Source organism: Arachis ipaensis, chromosome B03, assembly GCF_000816755.2.
Source record: "Arachis ipaensis cultivar K30076 chromosome B03, Araip1.1, whole genome shotgun sequence".
Classification (NCBI taxonomy): Eukaryota; Viridiplantae; Streptophyta; class Magnoliopsida; order Fabales; family Fabaceae; genus Arachis; species Arachis ipaensis.
In genome coordinates this window covers 134,755,343-134,779,685 of record NC_029787.2, presented here as the reverse complement: position 1 = coordinate 134,779,685, position 24,343 = coordinate 134,755,343, and the positions used below count along the sequence as shown (strand labels likewise).

Genomic DNA, 24,343 nt, shown 5'->3' with positions numbered 1-24,343 from the left:
TACCAACAAAAAAAGTTCTGTCAAAAAATAAATAAATAAATTAAATCACCATAAGATTATTTGTTCCTATAAATCTACTTCCTCTTTGTTTGTGTCCAATTTTATTTTCTTAATATAAATTTCTTTATATATTAATTATTTTCCTTTAAGAAAATATCATAAAATAATCTTATGGTTTATAAGATTTAAACTGGCTTACAAATTGGTATACACTCCAACGCTTGGCGATAACATTAAGCCAATAATAACTAAACTTTTCAATACACCTATTACAAAATCTAATATACAAATGGAGGTTGGAAAATGTAAAAATAAAAAAAAAAAGGTATAGAATCATTTGAATTTGTTAGATGGAGAATGACTATGAAAAAACCCCCTCATCAATTTTGGTGATTATTCACATGCAGTTGTCTTTATATGAAGATAATAGTATCATCTAATAATTTTTAACTTATCATCTTCACACAAAAATAAATGCACGTGAGTTTTCACCGTCAAATTTTCACTCTTTAATTTGAATGAATGAAGGTCTTGATGTTTTAAGCCGAATTGGCTATTTTTGTGATTTCTATGGTGTGGTAGAAGGAAGAAACTTTGATGTATGATGCATATAAGGAAGAAGATTAATAATTTAAGGCCTCCATATAGTTTTCTGTGCACATAAGATACCCTCTTTGTCTTGAGCAAAGGTCATTCTTATCTCCCATTTCATGCTTCTAAGTATTTCTTCCAATGGATTAAGAATTTCAACTTTGTCACGTATGATACTCCATCCTCCAGGCCTTAACATTCGGTCCATCTCAACAACAATAGATACAGGTTGCTTGCACCTGCAAAACTCAAAACTCAATCCTTAATTTATTATTATTTTTATTTAAATATGAATGCTGCAAACAAAAATACTCGTATTATATCAATTATAATATGGTATCAAAGTCTATCCTATAATAGTTATTGAGTGGTATGCAGATGTTGGGTCGATTCTAATAATGTCATGAACCATCACTATCTCAAAACTTAATCTAACTTTGGATTCTAAAAGCTCTAATATCATACCATAAGTGAGTATTTTGTGACATATCACTATGAACAACAAGTGAAACTAAAGTTGATGTCATGGAACAACACTTGGAAACTGAAACTTTAGGAAAATTGCATATTGATACCTGTTTTTGAGCCGTGAGAATAAATGATCAGCATGCAAAAGATCATATGTTCTTGGGTAAGTACCGAATGACTCACACCAATCATGGTAGACACCAATTAGGCCGCGTTCAAAAATGATGGGAAGTGTGTCCGGCGCGTGAACAGGTACTACATTCATCACCCAGACATTCGGTTGAGACCGAGAGAGAGCAGCAGCGAATCTGTGTTTTCGCAGCAGAACAAATTATCATCAACCATGTTTCTAGCATATTTTTCATGTGCATTCAAATATGTATCAAAAGAAAAAAAAAATATGCAGCTCCTTAAGTATATTTAATGCATGAATGAATGAGAATTTAAATGTGCTCTAGGAGCATAGATAGCATACAAGTATTTTTTCTGTACTACAAGCTCTAAGACTTTCACATCAAGTAAAAAATCGAGTTGTTTCGCAGGCCTACCCTCCATAGATGGTTTTCATGTCCATTACATTTCGGATGCTCGGCCAGTTAATGCCCAATCCATTGAGATAGGACCTGTTAACAACAGCATTCCAGTGGTTCATGTCAGCAACCAATTTTCTCTTTGTTGCTTATCCAGTCAGGATATGATTCAAGCCTCTTCGAAGAGGAACCAAACACATTACTGGCGCCCTTGGACAACTCCTCTCAGTATGACGGTAACTCTGAACCTTCCCACCACCAACTTCAATATCAATACAAGGAATATAGTTATGCTTGCTCCGAGTACTACACAATTTCCACTTATAGCTAGCATTTGGATCAAACAATGGCCCTTTAAATTGTCCCTTGCTTGTTCCCACACCTCCATCTTCAAACAGTTTAGAATCCTGATCCAAAGATTCAGCTAAACCACTGTCACCACCATCATCCATTTCAAAATCCACACCCACTTCACTGTCACGATCAGACCCTTCTTTTTCACCTTCCAACTCTCCTTCACTCTCCTCTTTCTCTTCCTTATCCTCTGATTCATCATTACCATCAGATTCAGACACTTCATTTGCTCTCACTTTATATTTATCTTTATCGTTCTTATGCACCCTTTTATGTGGTGCCACCCCTTTGTCATGTTCCTGATGTACGGTGGCAGAACTATTACCATTCTTCTCATCCTCCCCCAACACATCCTTCTCCTTATTCGACACGCCACCAAAATTTTGCTTTTCCTCTGCCTTAGTCTCCTCCTTCTTGTGTGGTAGTTGTGTTTGTGTTTGAACCCCTTTAGAAGAAGTAGAAGAGGAGGAAGAAGGTTCTATAATGTCTTCAAAGCTTTCCCTTTGTGTGGTAATAGACGAAGACGAATTCAAGAACACCCCCCACACAAAGATGAAGCACAAACCCAACATTGTCACAGCTGTCATCTTCACCCATAACCCATATGGTTTCACTTTCCTAACCAACTTTGCAATGGCCATAAATCACTCACTCTAAATTCACCACTATCCCAAAATCAACTAATCTTGCACGAATCGAATCGAATCAGATCGAGTCAAGCCACTATGTCTAAACTCACAAATCCACATCCACTACACTCTAGCTAATCTGATTGGGGAAAAATCAGCTAACAATGAAGTAAATTTCTCAGTTCTCACACACCCTTAATCTAAAAATCTGAAATTCAGCACAAGCTAGCTTTATTCATCTACATCTAAGTAAAAGATTAAGGAAATGTTGAGAACAAACATAGCATTATTCACTCACAACCTAATAGGCACCAAGCTAGATTTATCATATATGAATCTAATAGGCACTTTATAGTGAAATTTTTAATGAAATTCTCAAATCTGAGAAGGCACCGTACCTGATGAAAGTGAGGATAGTTAAGGTGTTACTGTTGATAGGAGAAGTGTCAGTTTCAAAGTGACTCGAAGAAAAGAATAGAAATAAATGAGATTTTGGCAAAAATAGAAAATGGGTGTTTAAGTTATTGGAGGTGGAAATCAAGAAGAGATTAAGTGCATGTTTGGGCGCCATTATTTTGTTAAAAAAAGATCTTTTTTCAATGAAAAAAGATCGGGACGTTTCGAAGGCCTAGGATTCAGGCATGATCTTGCTACGATTGCTATAGCCCATACTTCTTCAAGTAGATCCTCATTTTCTAACAAAGAAGGGTCGACAATCTTATTTATCCTTTCTTTATCATCTATGCTAATGTAAGGCAAGGTCTGCTCCAACCACTCTCTTGAGGTGGCATCCTCCATAGGATTTGAAGCATTGCATTAATTGTGGAACCGCTGGGAAGAATACCTGTTTGAGGAAAGTGTCTTAGTCACTATCACCGGAGTTATTTAATGAGTTTCTGGGAATTGGGAGGTGCTGATGAACAACAAGTTGTTATGGTGGTTATGGTGGTTATGGTGCCATTCTAATGCCTATATCTATATCTATGTGTCTTTGTGTATGGGGTTTCCAATAATTGATGTTAGGTTTGTCTACAGTTTGTAATAGGCAATCAAACTCAAAAACAAATATCATAGCAAATCAACAATAGTGTTTTACTTTTCTCCATATATATTCATTTTGATCTTATAAATCAATTCCACTAATTGAATAAACAACGTGAATAATAGAATGCATTTCAAGTTTACTAACCGTTCAAAATAAAGATTATATCTAATTAAATTAAATGTTATTCTCCTGTATAAATAACACGAGAAATAGTAGAAAACTATAATAGTCATATCAATCAATTTCAGTTAATATAATAATAAATTATAGATGTTTGTTACGGTACAACCATAAATTCATACGTACCGATATGTTTAAAATATGGACAAATAACAATAAGCTCTGTGATTTCTTTTAATTATTATAGCACTGTAGTGATTTCTGTAATTAATGTGATTTACTTTAATTTCTGTGATTTTATATTCGTTGTTGTTAATTTTGTCAATTCTTGCTTTAATCCAAAGTCTGCAATCAAGAAGACTAACATTCAATTTCTTTATGATTCATCAAGAATGGAACAAAGTGTAATAATCCTGGTTGGTTAATTACCTTGTGGTTGGTCTTGAACCAATCACCAATGAGCAAAGTGAAATCACCAGCAGGGTTTGGATAAAGGATTAGGATGACAGATCTGTGATAGAATTGAATCCTCCAAATCCTCCAACGGCTTTGTGAAATGCAGTTGATGGAAAGTAGGAAAAGGTGCCAATATGATCCTTGGTTTAAAACTTGTATGTGTAGTTTGAGTTTGGAGGAATGGCACGGTTTGTTCCCAACACTCCATCTTGCCATGAGTTCTTCTTTTGCTTAATGCCATTCCTATATATGTTTTTTGCTTCTTTTTTTTATTTGTGTTCAGAAAAATATTCCTGGCATTGTTGCTGCCATGAATTATCTTCCCACCTATTTATGCCTTGTATAAATTTTATTAATCATGACCTAATAATGTGGTTTGACTATCATCATCTTATACTTAATAAATTTACCTCTCTTGCACCAGCTATGCTTCAAGTCATCTCAAATTAATGTTGGAACTTGCAGTTTAAAGCATTATTTTGGGTTATCATCTTGTGGTTTGACTATTATCATCTTGTTTGTTATCTGCCTTAAGCATGATCTGTTATTTTCTATACACACTTGTCTATTTAATTGCAGGCATTGGTGAAGATGATGCCTGTTTGATGTACCTATCATCGAATTACTGCAGGTGCCTATAATCTTTTAGATGTGGTTCTTTACCAAGCAAGTTATGGTAATCATGTGAAGATTCTGTTATATTTGCTTCTCATGTAGTGTAGAAAGTAGAGTCTATCCATCATTATTGTTGCTAATGAACTTGTTCGAGTTTTGCTTATTTAGGCCACAATCTATCAGCAAAAGGCGGTTGATATAAATGAGAGGGAGAGCTTGGGCTTGATCATCCTGACACAATAAAAAGCTATGGGGACCTTTCTGTCTTTTACTATCGTATGCACCAATACGAGCTCGCTTTGAAGTAGGTTACAATGACTCTCCTCTTCAAAATGGTTTAGATGCCTATGCCATGAAGAATTTCTGTTGATTGTTGTATTCAGGGCACCAAAAAACTGTGACTCTTTTAATGCAGTGTGTCAGATCTTCTGGATTTTATAAGTCCCGAGCTTGATTCTAATGGAAATGAACAAGCTCAGAGAAAACAGCAGGTGTCAAATTTTTACATGGTGTTACCTTATATATTTGACATTAATTGCTTTATTGTTATAAACTGCTGCTACCTTTGTTTTGTAAAATTTTCTATTGTGTTGCCTCATTATGCAAGTTGTCGATGGGTCCGATTGAGAAACTCCAAAAGCTACTTTTTTTTAGCTTTTGACTTATAAAAAGTTACATTAATAGTGTTTGGTACAATTTTTTAGATAAACTTTTAATTTTTCAAAAAGTTATTTAAGAGTTTTTGAAGAAGTTAAAAAATGTGACTTCTTTTATTTTCAAAAGCTATTTTATCACTCCTTGCACAACTTTAAAACAACGACTTCTATAATAATTTTCCAAACACAAAATAACTTATTTAAAAGTTGTTATTAATAAAAGTCTTTATATTTTAAGCTCATTTTTTAAAATAACTTATTTAAGAAGTTTAGCCAAACTGACCCATAATATCTCTAATCTTTTAGATACTTCTACCAATAAGTGAACAAAACCTTCAACGTGAAGATGCACCAAGCAATGTGGGTGTTGTCTATAATGGCTTGGAATATGCTACTGGTATCAGGATGAACCTAGAAGGGGTGGGAGACGAGGTCAGATGCCGCGCCTTCCCAGTCACCTTAGCGGGCCCAGCAATACGGTGGTTTAACAACCTTCCGCAAGGCTCGGTGACCCAATTCTCCGACATCAGCCACGCCTTCTTGGCTCAGTTCACAACTAGGATTGTCAAAGCCAAACACCCAATCAATTTGCTGGGGGTGACACAGAGACCCGGAGAACCGACCAGGAAATACCTGGACCGTTTTAATGACGAGTGCTTGGAGATTGACGGTCTGACGGACTCAGTGGCAAGTTTGTGCTTAACGAACGGGCTGTCAAATGAGGACTTCAGGAAACACCTCACCACGAAGCCCGTCTGGACGATGCAAGAGATCCAGTGCGTGGCCAAAGAATACATTAATGACGAGGAAGTCAGCCGGGTCGTGGCTGCCAATAAACGGCAGCCCGCCTGCAACCAATCCCGGCACTTCGAAGCCAGAGAAAGACCAAAGGAACACGCCAAGGACGGCGGTCCGAGCAAACCATCCAAACCGTTCCCCCGAGTTGGGAGGTTCACCAACTACACCCCCCTTACGGCATCGATCACTGAAGTTTACCAACAGATAGCAGAAAAGGGGATACTGTCGAAGCCCCGACCACTGAAGGACAGGACGGGTATTGATACGCTCGTTGACGCAGCGGCAGGGTACAGATATCTGAGTTTCATGGACGCCTATTCAGGGTATAATCAGATACCGATGCACCGACCTGACGAGGAAAAAACGGCATTCGCAACGCCAGGAGGCATCTATTGTTACAAGGTCATGCCATTTGGCCTAAAAAACGCAGGAGCCACATACCAAAGGTTGATGAATAAGATATTCAGCGAACTCCTGGGCAAAACAGTGGAAGTTTACGTAGATGACATACTCGCAAAAACCGCCCGACCTGACGATCTCCTGAGGGACCTTAACGATGTTTTCTCATCCCTACGACAACACGGCATGAGGCTTAATCCACTCAAATGCGCGTTCGCCATGGAGGCCGGAAAGTTCCTGGGCTTCATGATCACTCAAAGAGGAGTGGAAGCCAATCCCGAAAAATGCCAGGCTATCCTTCAAATGAAGAGTCCGGGTTGCATCAAAGACGTCCAAAGACTCGCTGGGAAATTGATGAGCCAGTTCCAGGAGGTCATCATCCAGCACGTTCCAAGAGAAAAGAACACACGAGCAGACCTTTTGTCGAAGCTAGCGAGCACAAAGCCAGGATCGGGTAACCGGTCGCTCATCCAGGGCATGGTAAAGGAACCAACGGTCGCCCTCCACCTGACGGGGGCGAGCCCCTCATGGCTGGACCCCATTACCACCTTCCTGGAACTCGGCAAGTTACCCGAAGATGAGAAGGAGGCCAAAGCCTTAAGAAGGGAGGCGGCCAGATACGCAATCATACAAGGACAACTATTCAAAAAGGGACTCAGCCAACCCTTATTGAAGTGTTTGCACCCCGACCAAACGGACTACGTGCTTAGAGAAGTCCACGAAGGGTGTTGCGGACATCACATCGGGGGCAAAGCCCTAGCAAGGAAGCTCGTCCGAGCAGGATACTACTGGCCAACAATGATGAAGGACGCGAAGGAATTTGTCACAAAATGCACAAAGTGTCAACAAAACGCCAACTTTCACAAAGCACCAGCCTCCGAGCTAAGCTCGCTAACGACTACGCGTCCTTTTTCACAATGGGGAGTTGACCTCCTGGGACCCTTCCCGGTCGGCCCAGGACAAGTCAAATACCTCATTGTAGCCATTGACTACTACACCAAATGGGTAGAGGCCGAACCACTAGCCACCATATCGTCCTCCAACTGCCGGAAGTTCATGTGGAGGCAGGTGATAACCCGTTTCGACATCCCAGAGGTCGTTATCTCGGACAATGGAACCCAGTTCACCGACAAGAAGTTCATGGAATTCCTCTCTGGCCTGGGGATAAGGCAAAAGTTCTCCTCAGTAGAACATCCCCAAACAAACGGGCAGGTAGAGGCCGCAAACAAAGTCATCCTTCTTGGTCTAAAGAAGCGCCTAGACAGCAAGAAGGGAAACTGGGCCGACGAACTCCCCTCCGTCTTATGGTCCTACCGGACAACCGAGCAAAGCGCCACGGGGGAAACCCCCTTCCGCCTAACCTATGGGGTCGACGCGGTAATACCAGTTGAAATCGGCGAACCAAGCCCCCGACTACTACTCGCGGGCATGAGCGAAGCGGTTGAGAAAGACTTAATCGAAGAAACAAGGGAGATGGCTCACCTAACAGAAACGGCGCTGAAACAAAGAATGGCCCTGCGTTACAACGCAAAAGTCCTCAAACGAGACTTCGAAGAAGGGGACCTCGTCCTACGACGCAACGACATCGGCGTCCCGACCCCAGGAGAAGGCAAGCTAGCGGCAAATTGGGAAGGCCCCTACAGGGTAAGGGAGGTACTCGGCAGGGGCGCTTACAAACTCGAAAAACTGGACGGCAAGGAAATACCCAGAACGTGGAACGCAAGCAACCTAAAGAGGTTCTACTCCTGACCCACCGGCTCAACGACCAGAGAGCCTAGCCAGAGAGTTAGTATTCGCCCCATCCACATGTTAATTCAACTTGTTTACTTACCTTGTCAAATACTTACCCAACTGTCGAGTAATTTTTACTTGTTCAAATTTTTTATCTTTTGTTAAAACTCTCTTACTTGATATCTGTTCCTCGTGACCAAAATCTAAAACGGCACCCCGGGACTGATCACCCCGGGAGCCAGACGGCTCATGGGCCTCAACCAACTCAACGACTACGCGACCGAACCGGTCCAAACTGCTACCAAATACGAAAACGGCAAGACGGGCACAAGACATAAGCCCGCCCAGATTAAACGGTAACACGAAAACGACAACACGACAAAATAACAATCACAACCAGATACGGCTAAAGACTGCATCTACTTCACAAACCACCCAGAAAGCCTACCCTGGAATGGTACCCCCTCTCCTAACCCACCTATCCCAACACTGAAAAAACCTCTTAACAAAAATAAAACCAGCCATGCAGTAGATGCAAACAAAAATCACACAATAACAGAACATAACACAGACAACAGAAGAGAGAAATTAGAAGATTACCTGGAACGATGAAAGAAATCTGGGCTGGAAGTTGAAGCAGGAAGGAGTTCGCGCAAGAAACTTTGGATGTTAGGGAGAAAAGAAGTTGGAAATGATAAGAGTGGGAGGTGGATAGGGCGAAAACCACTTAAAAACCACCCCCAAAGAAGCGCGAAAGGAAGCAGGGGTAAGATGGTCTTTACGCACGGGTTTTTTTTTCAAATCATTATGAGCATTAAATGCCCAGCGCGGAAAACGAAACGGCAAACAAATGCCACGGCAAATCAAGGGACACGCGCACAAGAGACGCGTCCCTCCCACGACCAGACGACCCAGCGACAACACACGAAGGTAAACGTCACACGCCACCCATGGCCCTCACGACCATCGCTGACGCGTCGGGGGCACTGTTACGGCCTGGCCCAAAACTCGCGCGGGTCGACCCGACCCGAGTTCTCGCCGGCCCGATGGTTCGCCCTCCACCCGACCCGAACACGTGTCCCGTACGGCTTGTGCACAGCCGTGTGACAACACCCTCGAGAGTGTGGGCCTGCCCACTGGAAGGGCCCACTACTGACATGTATATAAGGGGAGACTGGCTCTCCCCCCAAGGTGCGTCACATTCACACATCATTCCCTCTCCGCCTGCACATATTCTGACAAGGGCGTCGGAGTGTCTTTGCAGGTGGCACCCCCCTCCTCCATCAGAAGTGCTCGGAACCTCGCTCACCCGGAACCAAGAATCCACGACCAGACGAGCTCCTCCACCATCCGAGGCGTTGACCTCAGGATCCTGACCCGAACCGTCCGGTACCCGACCTACCGAACAAAGAGCATCACTAATTGGCAAGTTTGTCAATATATGCTTCAATTTCTTGTCACCCTTTTCCTCTTTTCCAACAGCATATTTTCTTTCTAATGATAAACTTATCATCTCTGACAGCAACTTTGCTTTTATTTGATCCAAATACCCGAATGGGGTATATGCTCAGTTTACATTTTTTTATTTTAATTCATTCAGGAGAAATAAGCTATCAGTTGAAGTATATCATGCAAAAATAAACTGAAATTATGAAGCAATGTACAATATGAAAACTGTAGAAATAAATATAATAAGGAGTGTTTGAGCAAGACAGCAACAAATTGTAAGCCCGGTCATATGAAAACTGTAACATACTTACATACACAAGTAGTGCATAAAAAACATAATAGGGGCCTAGGGGGTGTTTGAGCAAGCCAACAACAAATTAAGGTTCGATGATAATCAGTAACAAATTCAACTCTGATGATTTTTAGCAAAGAAAAAAATTAAACTCGGTGATTATTCATCAAGACGACAACAAATTCAAGACTCAATCACTAATAAAATAATTGATTACCAATTCAACATCATCTCAAAATACAGGGAGAAGGGAATCTGGAAAAGGGAGAACAGGGGAAGTGATGATGCATGGACTTACCAAGGGCGACTGGGTGACGAAGAGGACGAGACGAGTCCTTCTGTCGCCGGCGAGGAGGAGCCCAGGGAAGGCCGCGAGAAGTTGAAACGCCGGCGATGACCTCGATTGCGAGACAAGAGATGAGAGAGGGAGAGATCTTGTGTGCGACGCACAGTAAGAAAGATGATAGAGATCGAGCAGAGAGAGGAGAGAAGAAGATGAAGAACAATTTTGGTTTTTTATTTTTTTAATATGTTTAACCCATATGAAAACAATTTAAAATTTTTTGTTTTTTAATAAGTTTTTGTTTTGTTGTTTCAATTATTTGAAACTATAAAATTAGGATTAATTGAATTCTAAAATTTGATTAATTTAAAAGAATATTTTTGTCTAATCAAATAAAGGAAAGATGTTTAAGATTTTTTATAAAATTAAATAAAAAAATATATTTTATTTTAATTTAATTAAAGGGGTGTATTAATAAAAGTGGTGATATAATATATATTTAAAAAAAATTAAATGCTAATGTGGAAAATAAATTCCACATGACTTATTATTACTTGTCCGTATTTTAAATAGGTGTTTACTACGGTACGATGATAAATTCATTTGTACCGATACGTTTAAAATGTGGACAAATAATAATAAAACAAGTGGAATTTATTTTCCATGTCATCATTTATTTTTTTTTTTAAATATATAATATATCACCACTTTTACTAAAATACCCTTTTAATTAAATAAAAATAAAAAATAAATTTTATTTAATTTTAATAAAAAGACTTAAACATCCTTCCTTTATTTGATTAGACAAAAATACCCTTTTAAATTAATTAAATTTTAGAATTCAATTAATCTTAATTTTATAATTTTAAATAATTGAAACAACAAAATAAAACATATTAAAAAAACAAAAAATTAAAATTATTCTTTATATAGGTTAGAAATCTTCATTGTTCATGCCTCTAAAAGTTTCGATCTTCTTCTCTCCTCTTTCTATCCTCTCTCTCTCCTCCTGGATCTCTCTCATCTGTCTCTGCGTCACGCCATTGTTTTGCTGGGATACCCTAGCCAATTACCCAACCCAGCAACCTTAGCTCCACACACCGGCTAAACGCGAACCAATCCCTCCCATCACCCTCGAGCTCCTCCTTCCTCTCTCCGTCATCGATCTCACTCCCTCACCTCCGTCCGTCTTCCGCCGCCGTCGCCGAAACGAGCTTCGAAGCCACCGTCGGTATCGCGCAGCTCTGTTCCACCATCGTGCAGCTACTGTTTCAGCTTTGAAAGCACCGTCGCGTAGCTCATTTCCATTCACCGTCTCCTGCACTCCCACCGGCACCGAACAACAATAGCTCGACTTCCAAGATCCCCCTCCTTCTTCTGCCGTAGATTGCGTCGGCACCGGCCAAGACATCGAGTGCGTTGCACCCTTTGCCAATGAAGAACAGGGACAAAACGGCGCCGTATCGTTATCTTCGGAGAACAAAAGAAATCTGTTTAACTAAAGTTATCTTGTGTGTGGATTGAAGAAGGTGAATCATTGAAGTGCCTTGCGGAAGGGCTTTGGGAATTGACAGTGCTGGTATCACCGTTCTTCTTCTGGGGAACTGCAATGGTGGCTATGAAGGAGGTGATTCCAAGGACAGGCCCGTTCTTTGTGTCGGCCTTCCGGCTAATACCTGCCGGGTTCCTCCTCATCGGGTTCGCTGCTTCAAGGGGAAGACCGTTCCCTTCGGGACTCAATGCCTGGCTCTCAATCTCTCTCTTTGCATTAGTTAATGCAGCTTGCTTTCAGGTCTGTTCATATCTTATGCTCTCAAAAGTTATGAAATTTTCCATGGCAGTATATTTGTTACTTCGTTAGTTTGTTTGTTTAGAATGAAGGGGAATTGAAAGCAATGCTAATTGATTGGAATGCTTTAAGAATTGGCATATTGCATGCTTTGATTCCAAACTCATTCAGTATTGAAATTCAACTCATGATCATCCTTTTGTCTCTGTTCTAAGTCTTCTTCTCACCTTTGTGCCTATCTATATAAATACTGAAAACCTCATTAACTCATTCCAACTTGCCCAAAGCATTTAAAGCAATACACATTTTCTTCTTCTCTTTTTTGTTTCCTTTCATCCCACCCAATTTTGTTTCCTCATTCTTGGGTTCATAGTTAACCATGAAGTTCATAGGGTCAGTGTTAGCGATGACTTTTGCTCTGGTTTTAGCCTCAACCTCAGCATCAGATCCTGATGCTCTTCAAGACCTCTGTGTTGCAGACACTGCATCTGGTATATCTTATATTTCTCTATCTATCTCTTCTCCTTTGATGTTTCTATTCTCTTGTGATATGTGTGTCTGGAACAACAACAACATAATAATCATTATATTTGATCCTTTGGTTTTCTTTCAATTAACTCCAACTAACTCACTATTAGGCCTACCAACTACTTTAATATTGCTTCCTTTTTCATAATATGGTGCACCCACTTGCATATGACTACTAATTAAGGTTTCTTTGTTAACACAACATAAAAACTTCATTTTTTTTAAGTAGATTAAACATATCCCAGATCTCAAAAATCATTGGCTGGTTGACATGAGTAGTGTGTGATTGAAAAAACAGGTGTTAAGGTGAATGGATTCACGTGTAAAGACGCTGCAAAAGTGAATGCATCTGATTTCTCATCAAACATATTAGCAAAACCAGGTGTGGCAGCAAACACAACCTTCGGTTCCATTGTAACAGGAGCCAACGTTGAAAAGATCCCAGGATTGAACACACTTGGTGTGTCTCTGTCACGCATTGACTATGCCCCAGGTGGACTCAACCCACCCCACACACACCCACGTGCCACTGAGATTGTGTTTGTTCTTGAAGGTCAACTTGATGTTGGGTTCATAACAACATCCAATGTTCTCATATCAAAGACCATCTACAAGGGTGAGATCTTTGTCTTCCCAAAAGGGTTGGTTCATTTCCAGAAGAACAATGCCAATGAACCTGCTGCAGTTATTTCAGCCTTCAACAGCCAATTGCCTGGAACACAGTCTATTCCTCTGACTTTGTTTGCTGCCACCCCACCGGTCCCGGATAATGTGTTGACCAAGGCATTCCAGGTTGGTACCAAGGAGATTGAGAAAATCAAGTCTAGGCTTGCTCCCAAGAAGTAATTGTTATAGTAGGAATGATATATACTTGATTGGTATATGTATGCTTTAATAATGTCTCTGTTGTTTTTGTGTATTTGTCTCTCTCATTCAATCTCTCTTTGTTGCCTCACAATTCATCATGTATGTTTGGAAAACTCATAAAAGCAAATAATGGGACATATTCATTTCTTTTATAATTGGAATTTGAAAGGTGCTACCGGCATGCTTTGTTCTTTTTGTTAATCACAATGTGTTTGTGTGTGTGGTGTATTATTCAGTGTTAACTTACTAGTTCTTAACAGTGCTACTCCTTTCTTCTATAACCTTCCAATTAATCTCATTGAATTTGAACCATGGTGGTATTAAAATAATGTATAATAATATTAATAATTACACTTCCTATCATATTGGTGTGGATAGATGGAAACAAATAACCCAACCCCATCTTCCATGTCTTATCTCCCAGTATTTAGCAGCACAAAGAAATGTAGCTAGTATGGTCAAAATAGTAGAAAAAACCTGCCTTGATTATTAGAAATTATCATCGTGGCACCATGTAACCCGCTAAAGTCATAGATACTACAATACAAATAACTATTTTTTATTTATTCACACTAATCAAAACTAGTTATACAGATTGATTAATTATCATATCCTAATATATAATATAGTTTTATAAAGTTGCTGCAAATAAAAAGCCATACAGCCAAAGCGGAAGGTGGAATTTCTTTGTCAGTGTCCTAAAGATTGATTCGTAATAGCTTAGCTTTGTTCCTCCAATTATATTTAAAAGCAAGGCAGTTGGTAACTAAAGTATGGGCCAATGTTAATTATATGCTACTCAATAGAGGCATAAACTGGCCGTACACATATTCTTCCGGCTATATGAAATGGTGAATTCACAAAATAAACTAACTAATGGTTAGTGATGTTGGGCCACTAACCCAAATTCATCTGTGTATATTCCCCTGGGGCAAAACATCTTAATTTGAGTAGATTTTCGTCTAAGGTAATTCCAATTGAACAATATGCTTCTGTCACATAAGAAAAAGAAACCACACCTCATCATATTATAGCTAAGCATGTGAAGACGGGATAACAGCAATCTCAGAGACTTGTTTAATGTTTGATTACTAAAAATGCTTCTTAAATAATCTAAAATTGCAGGAAGAGTAAGTAATATAAATATATAATAGTTTATGTGAATAGCTGAATAACGTGAAGATTCATACATATATACACCGTACCGTACAAGGAGTTACAGAAGCGTTAAGACTTGAGACTATGTTACTCTTACTCTTAAGGTATGTTGTACAAGAAAAGTGATTTCTTGCTCACTTGCTTTTCTGATGCACAAAAACTGATAGTATTTCTTTATTTCCTATAACTTTAAGCAATCAATTTCTGGGAAGCAGCCAGTTCAACTGTTAAGATGAAAGATGATTAGCCAGCTTCTCTCAGATACCGCACGTCTCCATTCATGAGCTTCAGCAACTTTCTGCTGATGAGCAGACTAATACCCTCCTCGGATTCTTGTCCGTCTCGTCCGAACATTTGGTTCAGCAATGTTTCCGGAACACCAACACCATCATGTGTTATGCTGCAAAGATAGCAAAAACAATCAGTGAACCACTTAAGTAGTAGTTAGATGATCACATGTGGGAATGTCACAAGTTTCTTGTTCCCATAAAGTTGAGGTACAACAAAGGAATATATAGTATGCATGGAACAATTACCTTATCTCCAAGTAAGCCAAATGAACTGATTTGCCTAATTGATCTTTCGTTAAAGAGGCTGCAACAACAACTTGACCTCTGGTTGGCGTAAAATTGATGCAAATCAATAAGAAGTCAGCCAAGACTTGCTGCAGCCTACGACTATCACCATATCAGCTAGTTTGGAGTTTAATATATGTAAATCTGTGTTGAATGTAATATACACAATTGTAACAATTCAATCATATGTCCTCCTTAATCATCACCTAGTCCTATTCTGAGTACTATGTATGCTAACTTGTAATAAGGTTCAATGGTGTTCTGCAAAATTTATGTGCTGCAAAATTTGCTAGAAATCCAAAAGCTTCAAAATTATGTTAGTTTAAGTAATCATAGTTGCCATCTTTACACGAAGATTATAAGTGAAAATCGATAGATTGATTTGATATATTTGACTAAATTGTTACGAAAAATAGTCACCCAAAATTTAATCACACAAGAAAGTAGTGAATTGCAAGTTGTACACGCAAAAAGTACTAACATTATAGAACCAAGAGAGATTCAGAAGAATTGAGAGGCAACACATTTCCAAAACTCATTGGCAAGCCACTTCATTGTAGAATTAACTAACAAGTAACAAGAATTATTCAACAATTATAGTTTAAAAAAATTAATACCTAGAACTAAATGCCAGAACAGAGCAGAGCAGATCAGTAGCAAGAAAGGAACAGGGCACGACCGAAGGGCTGACGCGATGGAACAGAACTGGCACCGTCAAGACAGTGGCTGCGCGACGGAGGCAGAAGGCGAGGCCGGCGACGGTGGCTGGACGTTGAGGAACGGCGACGAGAGATGGCTGCTTCGGTGCTTCCTCCAAGCTGCGTTCGAGTTCTCTTCTGTCTTCTCTGCGTTCTTCAGTGTGTTCGTTCAGAGAACAGAAAAAGCAATAATCAGAAAAGCATATAGTTCCCTTATGTTCGCGAGAGAACAGAAAAGCAATAATCAGAACTACTTTGGTCTAACATTTCAATTATCACATTATGCCAAGTTAGAACCAAAGTAGATGGCATTGGAAAACATGCTAATAAGAAAGAATAGAAGAACTTTATATATAATAGCAAATCGTGTTCTTTACTTGCAATAGGCTATCGAGTGGTCCTGGGTGAGTGGGTGGTCATGGCCTGCTGGGTGCGATTTGCGAGTTGCGAGGGACTGAGGGTGGTGGTGGGTGCGACTTGCAAGCGTGGTGCCGACCTGCTGGGCGCTGGGCGCTGTCTGTGTGCTGCAGTGCTGGGCTGCTCTGTCCGCGAGGAGGTCCTGGGTGGGAGCAGTGGAAGGGCTGCGCTGGGAGGAAGGTGGCGGTGGCTGCGAGGTGGTGGGAGGAGGTCTCTCACCGGCGATGGGAGTTGCAGAGAGCGAGGCTGTGAGACCTAGGGAGTAGGGAGAGAGGGGCTAGGGTTCGTTTGGGAGTGGGGCTTGGGGGAATGGCCGAATGGGGGTTACTGGGTTAGGTTTAGGTTTCGTTCATTTTGGGGGGTGGGGGGTTTGTTTTTTTTTTGGTTTTTTACTTGACCGGTTCGGTTCGGTTCGGTTGGGGTTTTCATTATCAGAACCGATTTTTGATTTTTGGTTTTTTCGGTTCAGTTGATCGATTTAGTTAGGTCTGAGTCGGTTTTGAACACTCCTACTGGTTAGTGTTCCTCTAACCAACGACACCGTTTTGAGCAAATTTTAGAAAACCGGTCGGGTCTCGGTTCGGTTCGACCGACCGATTCTCGACCGGTTCGACAGTCCAACAACGGTTTCTGAATCTTTCGGTTTTGATATATGACCAATTCGTTTTTGTACCGGTTCACGGTTCGACCGACCAGTTCGAACGGATTTTCAGAATCTTGGTCCGAACCGCTTTTCCCCTCGATTCACGAATTGACCGGTTTGACCAGTCAATTCGAACCGTTTTCAGAACTTTGCGTTTTCCCTTATTCCAATCCGGCCAGGTGACGGTTCAGTTTGACCGACTAGTTCTTGGCCGGTTCAACGGTTCAATTGTGGTTTTTGAAATTGGGGGTTTTAACCTTTGTCCGAGTTGTTTTTTGTAGTGGTTCATGGTTCAACCGGCCGGTCCGAACCGATTTTCAAAAGATAGATTATAACCATTCTCTCATGTTGTTTTTATTTAAAATGCTTAATATATTTTAGTATCAAATTTTCAATTAAGCTTACAACACAGAAGTGGTTCAAGGAATCAAAATGCTAGAGTAAAGATGAAGCCATTGACAAGGGTGATGCCTCCAGACGATTAGCCGTGCCGTGACAGGGCACTGGACCATTTTCCCGAGAGATAACCGAAAGTAGCCGTTGACAATGGTGATGTATCACATAAAGCCAGCCATGGACAGGAGTAAGACTGACTGGATGAAGACAGCAGGAAAGCAGAGATTCAGAGGAACGAAAGCATCTCTATACGCTTATCTGAAATTCTCACCAATGATTTACATAAGTATTTCTATCCCTATTTTATTAATTAATTTCGAAAACCATACCATTACTTTATATCTGCCTGATTGAGATTTATAAGGTGACCATAGCTTGCTTCATACCAACAATCTCCGTGGGATTCGACCCTTACTCACGTAAGGTATTACTTGGACGACCCAGTGCACTTGCTGGTTAGTTATGCGAAGTTGTGAAGATATGTTTAGACCATGGTTCTGTGCATCTGTTTTTTATGCCATTGCCAGGGAATCAATTTCGAACAACAATTCACAACCTGAGTAGCAATTTCGCATACTAGAGGAACACTGGTTTTAACAGTGTGTAGCTTTGGTTTCGATGATTCCAATGAAAAGGGAAGAAAACATCAGCGTCACGGTTTCAAGTTTCAACTGACTTGGAACAATAAAATCCTACCTTCGTTAGAACTCACAAAATCATGAAGCACCTCTGATTGTGCGAAGGAGGCTGACGGCGAGACTCAAAGCAAGAAGACGACGAGCCCCAAGACCTGCTGCTTCTGCCACCAGCGACGAAGAGCGCAACGAAGGCGCCCGACTATGTGCAAGACGATGACGACACAGAGAGCAACGGTGACGCCACGGTGAAAGTTAAATGCTGATGTGAAAAATAAATTTCATTGACTTGTTTATACTTATTGTTGTCATGTAGTCATGTTAAGATTATATTAACTACTAAGACTTGTTAGTTTCATCTCTTTTACTTAAAAAATTATTATGCACTATATTTTTTATGGACTCTTGTTGAAAATTAATGTTTCTGTCTTTCGTTCGATTTTAGTTGAATTTACGTGAAGCTTAATTTTTACTCTAGCATTTTGATTCCTTGAACCACTTCTGTGTTGTAAGCTTAATTGAAAAATTGATACTAAAATATATTAAGCATTTTAAATAAAAACAACATGAGAGAATGGTTATAATCTATCTTTTGAAAATCGGTTCGGACCAGCCGATTGAACCATGAACCGCTACAAAAAACAACTCGGACAAAGGTTAAAACCCCCAATTTCAAAAACCACAATTGAACCGTTGAACCGGCCAAGAACTAGTCGGTCAAACCGAACCGTCACCTGGCCGGATTTTTGGAATAAGGGAAAACGCAAAGTTCTGAAAACGGTTCGAATTGACTGGTCAAACCGGTCAATTCGTGAATCGAGGGGAAAAGCGGTTCGGACCAAGATTCTGAAAACCCGTTCGAACCGGTCGGTTGAACAGTGAACCGGTACAAAAACGAATCGGTCATAGATCAAAACCTAAAGATTCAGAAACCGTTGTTGGACCGTCGAACCGGTCGAGAACCGGTCGGTCAAACCGAACCGAGATCTGACCGGTTTTCTAAAATTTGCTCAAAATGGTGCCGTTGGTTAGAGGAACCCTAACCAGTAGGGGTGTTCAAAACCGACTCGGACCGAACTAAATCGATCAACTGAACCGAAGAAAACCGAAAATCAAAAACCGGTTCTGATAATGAAAACCCAACCGAACCGAACCGAACCGGTCAGGTAAAAAACAAAAAAAAAACCAAACCCCTCCTCCCCCAAAATGAATGAAACCTAAACCTAACCCAGTAACCCCCATTCGGCCATTCCCCCAGTTCTTCTGCAAGGAGAAAGGGATCATTATCTTTTTCTATTGATAACTTCAAATACACATTCCAGTAATTGACTTATTGGGAGAGAAGAGAGCCATGAGAATGGATCTTACACAACAAGGATTAAAGGTAGAGAATGCAACGGTTGGGCCTTTAGGGTCTGCACTTTTTGACTCTGCTGTTTCCATTTTTTCTGCTCACAATAAGTATGCTTTGTTCAAATAGTAGGATACTGGAATTCATTGATTTGGGAGGTGAAATGTGGAGAGATGTTTGGCATGCTTTAATAAGTGAAATTATAGCGTTACACAAGTTCTCACAAGAATATGGACCTTGATTATGACCAATCTTTTGTTTTAGAAAAAATAATTTTTTCATCTTTGTTTTTAACAAAAAAAAAATAGATGAATTGAATTAACTAGATAAGTAGATGATTGAATATTTATTATTTGTATGCTTGATAAATTGTGCCAATTATGCGTTTCTTCTTCTTAGGGTGATTTTTTTCCTTCTTCTTGTTCTTTCTTGTTTTTCAGTTTTTATTTTCAATCTTCTTTATTTTTAAGATTTGTGAAGGAAAAAGTGAAATCAGAAAACAGGATTTTAGGGCCTGTTTGGTTGCAATTTCAATTCTATTTTCATTTTCTGATAAATTTGGACTACGGTGATGATCAAGCATTTTCCTTAAATTGTCTTTCTGGGTGGTTATTAGTTTCATGTCTCTTATATGCTTTATTTGATTCCAGGATCTGAAGTCATTCTCTTCATTTAACATGGCTATTCTCTCAAGGTATTTCCATTTTCATTGTTTCCCATTGTAGTTAGAAATTGTTGTGCTATGGGTAATTTGAGAGACTAATACGTTGCTGGTTTCTCCTTGAAGTTCTCATCATGAATCCTTGAAAGCTCAGCAAGCAATTAATGCGGTAGACTTATCTACTTGTAGTGTAGTTTTATTGTCTTGATATAATTTAACAGTTCCTGATTTTCAACAGCTTTTTGAGCCTTTTATATATATAATTTAATGCGGTAGACTTATCAACTTGATTGTTTCTGTATTCTGTTGTACTTGATGTCAAATTTATTTGTTTTGGAGCTTGATTTATGGTTTCTGATTTTCTTTCTTCTAGCTTTTGGAGACAATGTTGAAGAATTATGGTGATCAGGTCCACTTTCAAATTGCTGAGAGGAACATATTGGATGAGATGATCAAAATTGTAAAGAAGAAGGTAAGGTGGTGTCAGATAGAAACTTGAGAATCATTCTTATTTAAGTTGCATATGTGATTTCACTTGTGCATTATTGACCCTTGGTGAGTGTGTATTTATTGCTATGAACTAGTGGTCTATTAGTAAAATTGATCCATCAATATGATGTAGTTTGATTCAGTTGCCAAATAATTTGACATCAACTTAATTCACTTCTCTTTCTTGTCTTATTGGCTCAAATATTAATATTTCTGGTCGTATTTCATAGCAAAGTAAAAAGCTCCTATTGTTCAGGTTTTGCTCTTTGGATTAATTGATCGACCAAAACATAGATGATGTACACCTATCCAAACAATCTTAGTATTGATGCTATTTGGATGTAGGATGATATATCCAATCAATCAACATCTTGGAGGCAACTTGAATTAATGCTGTTTAACTGTGGTTAATCTTGTCTAATTTGAAATTCATTTGATGATAATTTAGGCACATATGCAAGTGAGGGATAAAATTTTAATATTGCTGGACTCATGGCAAGAGGCATTTGGCGGGCCTGGTGGAAAATATCCTCAGTACTATTGGGCATATGAGGAATTGAAGGTAACTATATCAACAGAGTTTCTTGAAAAAGTCTTATCATGCCTCGTTATAGTTGTACATGCAGAGCTGAATGCTAGACTGAAAATTGATATTAACTTGACATTTTGGGGGTATTTCCTCTCTTCTATTTCATGGTTGGGTTATATAACTTTTACAAAGCTTAGCATGAATTGTTCCCCTTGCTAAACCTATTATTATTCCCTTCGATGCAATCAATTTACATTTCAAATGTAGATGGCATTGATATATGTAAGGCCAACTGCCAAAGGTACATTTAATTAATAATTGAATGACCTTTATTTCATATCCATCACACTCTCTTGGACTTTATAAATGGCAGCGAACGGGAGTAGTGTTTCCAAAGCGTTCTTTAGATGCGTCTCCAATATTTACTCCACCTCCTACCCATCAATCTTCAGGAAGTATGCATGCTGGATATGGGATGCCAAGCGGTTCTTCAAAAACACTTGACGAAACAATGGCAACAGAGATAGAAACTTTGAGGTGAAATTTCAATTTTTTCACTATGTTGCCAACCGCTGGTGCTGACCTCTGTCACCAGACTTGTGTAAACTAAAATATCTCTCCTTTTTCCTTGTCTTCTTTTATTTTTTTTATAATTCATAGTTTGTCAAGCTTGGAATCCATGCGCCATGTTATGGACCTGTTGAGTAACATGCTTCAAGCTGTGAATCCTAGTCGGCGGCGTCAATGAGTGTGACATCACATGTGGCAGATTCCTCAACTACTGTCCCATCCAATGCATTAGCTCTTCCCGATCCACCTGCACCAGTTAGTACTGGAAAGGATCAGGACATTATTGACTTGCTGAGCCTCACTTTGTCCCTCACACCATCGACTCCACAGGAAAATTATACGTCATCAGCAACCTCTGTCGAAGGAATGCATCAAGCAGCCAATCCATCCACAACAGAGGGGTATTCTAATGCTCCCCAAACATATCCTGGGAATAAGCAATACAACAGTTATGTCGCGCCATGGGCTAGGCCTCAATCGCTGTCGGAACCTCAAGTCCAGTCACAGCAACAGATGTATCAACCCCAGTCTCAGTCCCGCTCCCAGGCTGCGACCCCACCCTCGTATGAATCCGAACAATCACTGCATAATCAACCACCTCAGTTTCAGCAATCACAACCGTTCCAACAACAAAATCAGCCACCTTTGCAGACCCCACCCTCGTATGAATCCGAACAATCACTTAATCGACAAACTGAGTTCCAGCAATCACAACCATTCCAACAACAAACTCAGCCACCGTTGCAGTCCCAGCATCCTCAATATAGCGCTTCACCACAGTATCAACCCTCACACGCACATTTGCAACCCCAACCCCAACATTTCCAGGGTCAGGTCCGATCCCCACCCCAACCACAGTTACAATCTCCACCACAGCACTTTCAAGCTCCACCACAGCAGCAACGATTTCAAAATCAGCACATTCAGTACCCGGGAAGTTACCCTCCACCACCATGGGCCTCAACACCGGGTTATCCCAACTATCAAAACCATTTATCTCCTACCAATTCGTTCTCCAATCCTCAAGCCAACACAACAGGGCCTTTTACATTTCCTTCCAATGGTGCTGGATCTGCTGTGGGGGCAAATTTCGGCCAAAGGAGCCCAGGCAGTACCGGCAGCGGACAACGGCCCTTTATTCCATCTTACAGACTATTTGAAGATTTGAATGTTTTTGGAAACACAGATGGAAGGGTGAAGATGACTGATAGTGGAACGTCATCCGGCATGTCAGGTACAATGGGACCTGACATGGTTGGAGGGCGCAAGTGAAGTTCTATTGTTGTAAAAAGCATGCAATGTTGATATGGTTTGTACCTTTTTTTTTCTATTTATTTTAAGGTTATGTAAGTTATTTAGATTGATTCAGCTGCAGTTTCCTACTTATGAGTAGATCATAAAGTCATTAGTTTTGAGTGTTCCCTCAGACGATAGACTCCGGAGCATTCTAAGAAGAGGGGGGCAGAATCGTGACGGAGACAGAGGCCAGGCGACGAACACAACTCAGAAGACGGTGGTGGGTTGGAAGAATCTGCGACGACCAGACGAAGACGATGGTGACTGAGCGCCCGACGGACGGCGGCAAGAGCGCGATGGAGCAGATGAATACCAGGAACTGACACGCCGAGGTCGAGGAAGAAGAAGCTGCGATTCTTGAAGGAGGAAGAAGCACGGACGACCAGACGACGATGGTAGTGCCTGAGAGCGACGGACGGCTGCAGTCCTTGCGGCGGTGGTGGAGAAGCTAGGGTTTAGGGGAGAAGCTGTTAAGATAGGAGTATTTAAAGGGTATTTTTGTCTAATCAAATAAAGGAAGGATGTTTAAGTCTTTTTATTAAAATTAAATAAAATTTATTTTTTATTTTTATTTAATTAAAAGGGTGTTTTAGTAAAAGTGGTGATATATTATATATTTAAAAAAAAAATTAAATGCTGACGTGGAAAATAAATTCCACTTGTTTAATTGTTATTTGTCCACATTTTAAACGTATCGGTACGTATTAATTTATCATCGTACCATAGCAAACACCTATATATATATATGTATACTCTAGTAGAAAATCTGGAATTAATTAAATTTTTGCATCGTTACTGGGTTTTGTTACGTGAATTAGATCTAATTAAATTATTGAGATATTATAAGATCAAACTTTTAATCTTTTAATAATGGAAACTCTAATGTCATATTGTGAATTATATCTTTCCAAATATGTTTTGTCTTTTTCTATACTTAGTTTTTGCCTATATAGAAAAAAATATTTATGTACTTATTTAATTTTACCCAAATAATTACTTTTCTATTATTTTTTTTTAATAGTTTTTAGAAATTGTATCATACTTTTTTCTAAAATACGGATAAAAGGGGGAGAGATTCAGAGACAAAAAGGGATTTAGATAGAGCACATTTAAAGTTATCAATTAAAAAAAGTTTTTTTATAGAAAAAATATAAAATTTAGTTTTTAATATATTTATTAAAAAAATTAAATTCTTTTACTAATAAGAACACACATTAGTTTAAAAAAAAAAAAAAAAAACACTTGATTGAATCCAACATTTAATGTTTGGAAAATAAAAAAGAAAAGGTTAAACATAATAACCTAGTGATCAGTAGTAAGTGATA

The 24,343-nt window shown here is 39.6% G+C and overlaps 3 protein-coding genes, 2 long non-coding RNA genes and 1 pseudogene across 12 annotated transcripts; 3 read left to right on the top strand and 3 right to left on the bottom strand.

Moving 5' to 3' along the window:
• On the bottom strand, positions 339 to 1,769 carry LOC107631954 (probable methyltransferase PMT28). The gene is made up of 3 exons (XM_016335562.2): positions 1,608 to 1,769; positions 1,167 to 1,367; positions 339 to 830 (listed from the first exon to the last, which is right to left on the bottom strand). Exons 1-3 carry the CDS (start codon positions 1,709 to 1,711, stop codon positions 632 to 634), a joined length of 504 nt encoding a protein of 167 aa, XP_016191048.1. The 5' UTR covers positions 1,712 to 1,769; the 3' UTR covers positions 339 to 631.
• Positions 1,739 to 3,063, bottom strand: LOC107633995 (probable methyltransferase PMT28). The gene has a single exon (XM_016337578.2). It carries the CDS (start codon positions 2,582 to 2,584, stop codon positions 1,739 to 1,741), a length of 846 nt encoding a protein of 281 aa, XP_016193064.1. The 5' UTR covers positions 2,585 to 3,063.
• On the top strand, positions 3,964 to 5,865 carry LOC107634803. 4 transcript variants are annotated; one of them, XR_002360085.1, is made up of 4 exons: positions 3,964 to 4,319; positions 4,773 to 4,869; positions 4,977 to 5,299; positions 5,771 to 5,865. It is a non-coding gene; the product is annotated as an uncharacterized LOC107634803 (long non-coding RNA). The 4 variants fall into 4 exon arrangements; XR_002360084.1 differs by having other exon boundaries at positions 4,618 to 4,869; XR_001619059.2 differs by having other exon boundaries at positions 3,964 to 4,824.
• On the top strand, positions 12,299 to 13,801 carry LOC107631955 (rhicadhesin receptor). The gene is made up of 2 exons (XM_016335563.2): positions 12,299 to 12,696; positions 13,032 to 13,801. The coding sequence occupies exons 1-2, from the start codon at positions 12,585 to 12,587 to the stop codon at positions 13,577 to 13,579; spliced, it is 660 nt and encodes a 219-aa protein (XP_016191049.1). The 5' UTR covers positions 12,299 to 12,584; the 3' UTR covers positions 13,580 to 13,801.
• Positions 14,720 to 16,805, bottom strand: LOC107631957. 5 transcript variants are annotated; one of them, XR_002360081.1, is made up of 4 exons: positions 16,409 to 16,805; positions 15,951 to 16,185; positions 15,295 to 15,477; positions 14,720 to 15,158 (listed from the first exon to the last, which is right to left on the bottom strand). It is a non-coding gene; the product is annotated as an uncharacterized LOC107631957 (long non-coding RNA). The 5 variants fall into 5 exon arrangements; XR_001618645.2 differs by having other exon boundaries at positions 15,295 to 15,435; positions 16,409 to 16,804; XR_001618646.2 differs by having other exon boundaries at positions 15,295 to 15,429; positions 16,409 to 16,804.
• Positions 20,151 to 23,171, top strand: LOC107633996 (annotated as a pseudogene).

Excerpts from the sequence above, each read along its gene's own strand:
- LOC107631954 (XM_016335562.2), bottom strand. The coding sequence starts at position 1,711 with ATGAACCACTGGAATGCTGTTGTTAACAGGTCCTATCTCAATGGATTG. Across the intron at positions 1,368-1,607 it reads ATGAAAACCATCTATGGAGG|ATTCGCTGCTGCTCTCTCTC; the intron begins GTAGGCCTGCGA and ends GCGAAAACACAG. Across the intron at positions 831-1,166 it reads TTCTCACGGCTCAAAAACAG|GTGCAAGCAACCTGTATCTA; the intron begins GTATCAATATGC and ends TGAGTTTTGCAG.
- LOC107633995 (XM_016337578.2), bottom strand. The coding sequence starts at position 2,584 with ATGGCCATTGCAAAGTTGGTTAGGAAAGTGAAACCATATGGGTTATGG.
- LOC107631955 (XM_016335563.2), top strand. The coding sequence starts at position 12,585 with ATGAAGTTCATAGGGTCAGTGTTAGCGATGACTTTTGCTCTGGTTTTA. Across the intron at positions 12,697-13,031 it reads TGTTGCAGACACTGCATCTG|GTGTTAAGGTGAATGGATTC; the intron begins GTATATCTTATA and ends TTGAAAAAACAG.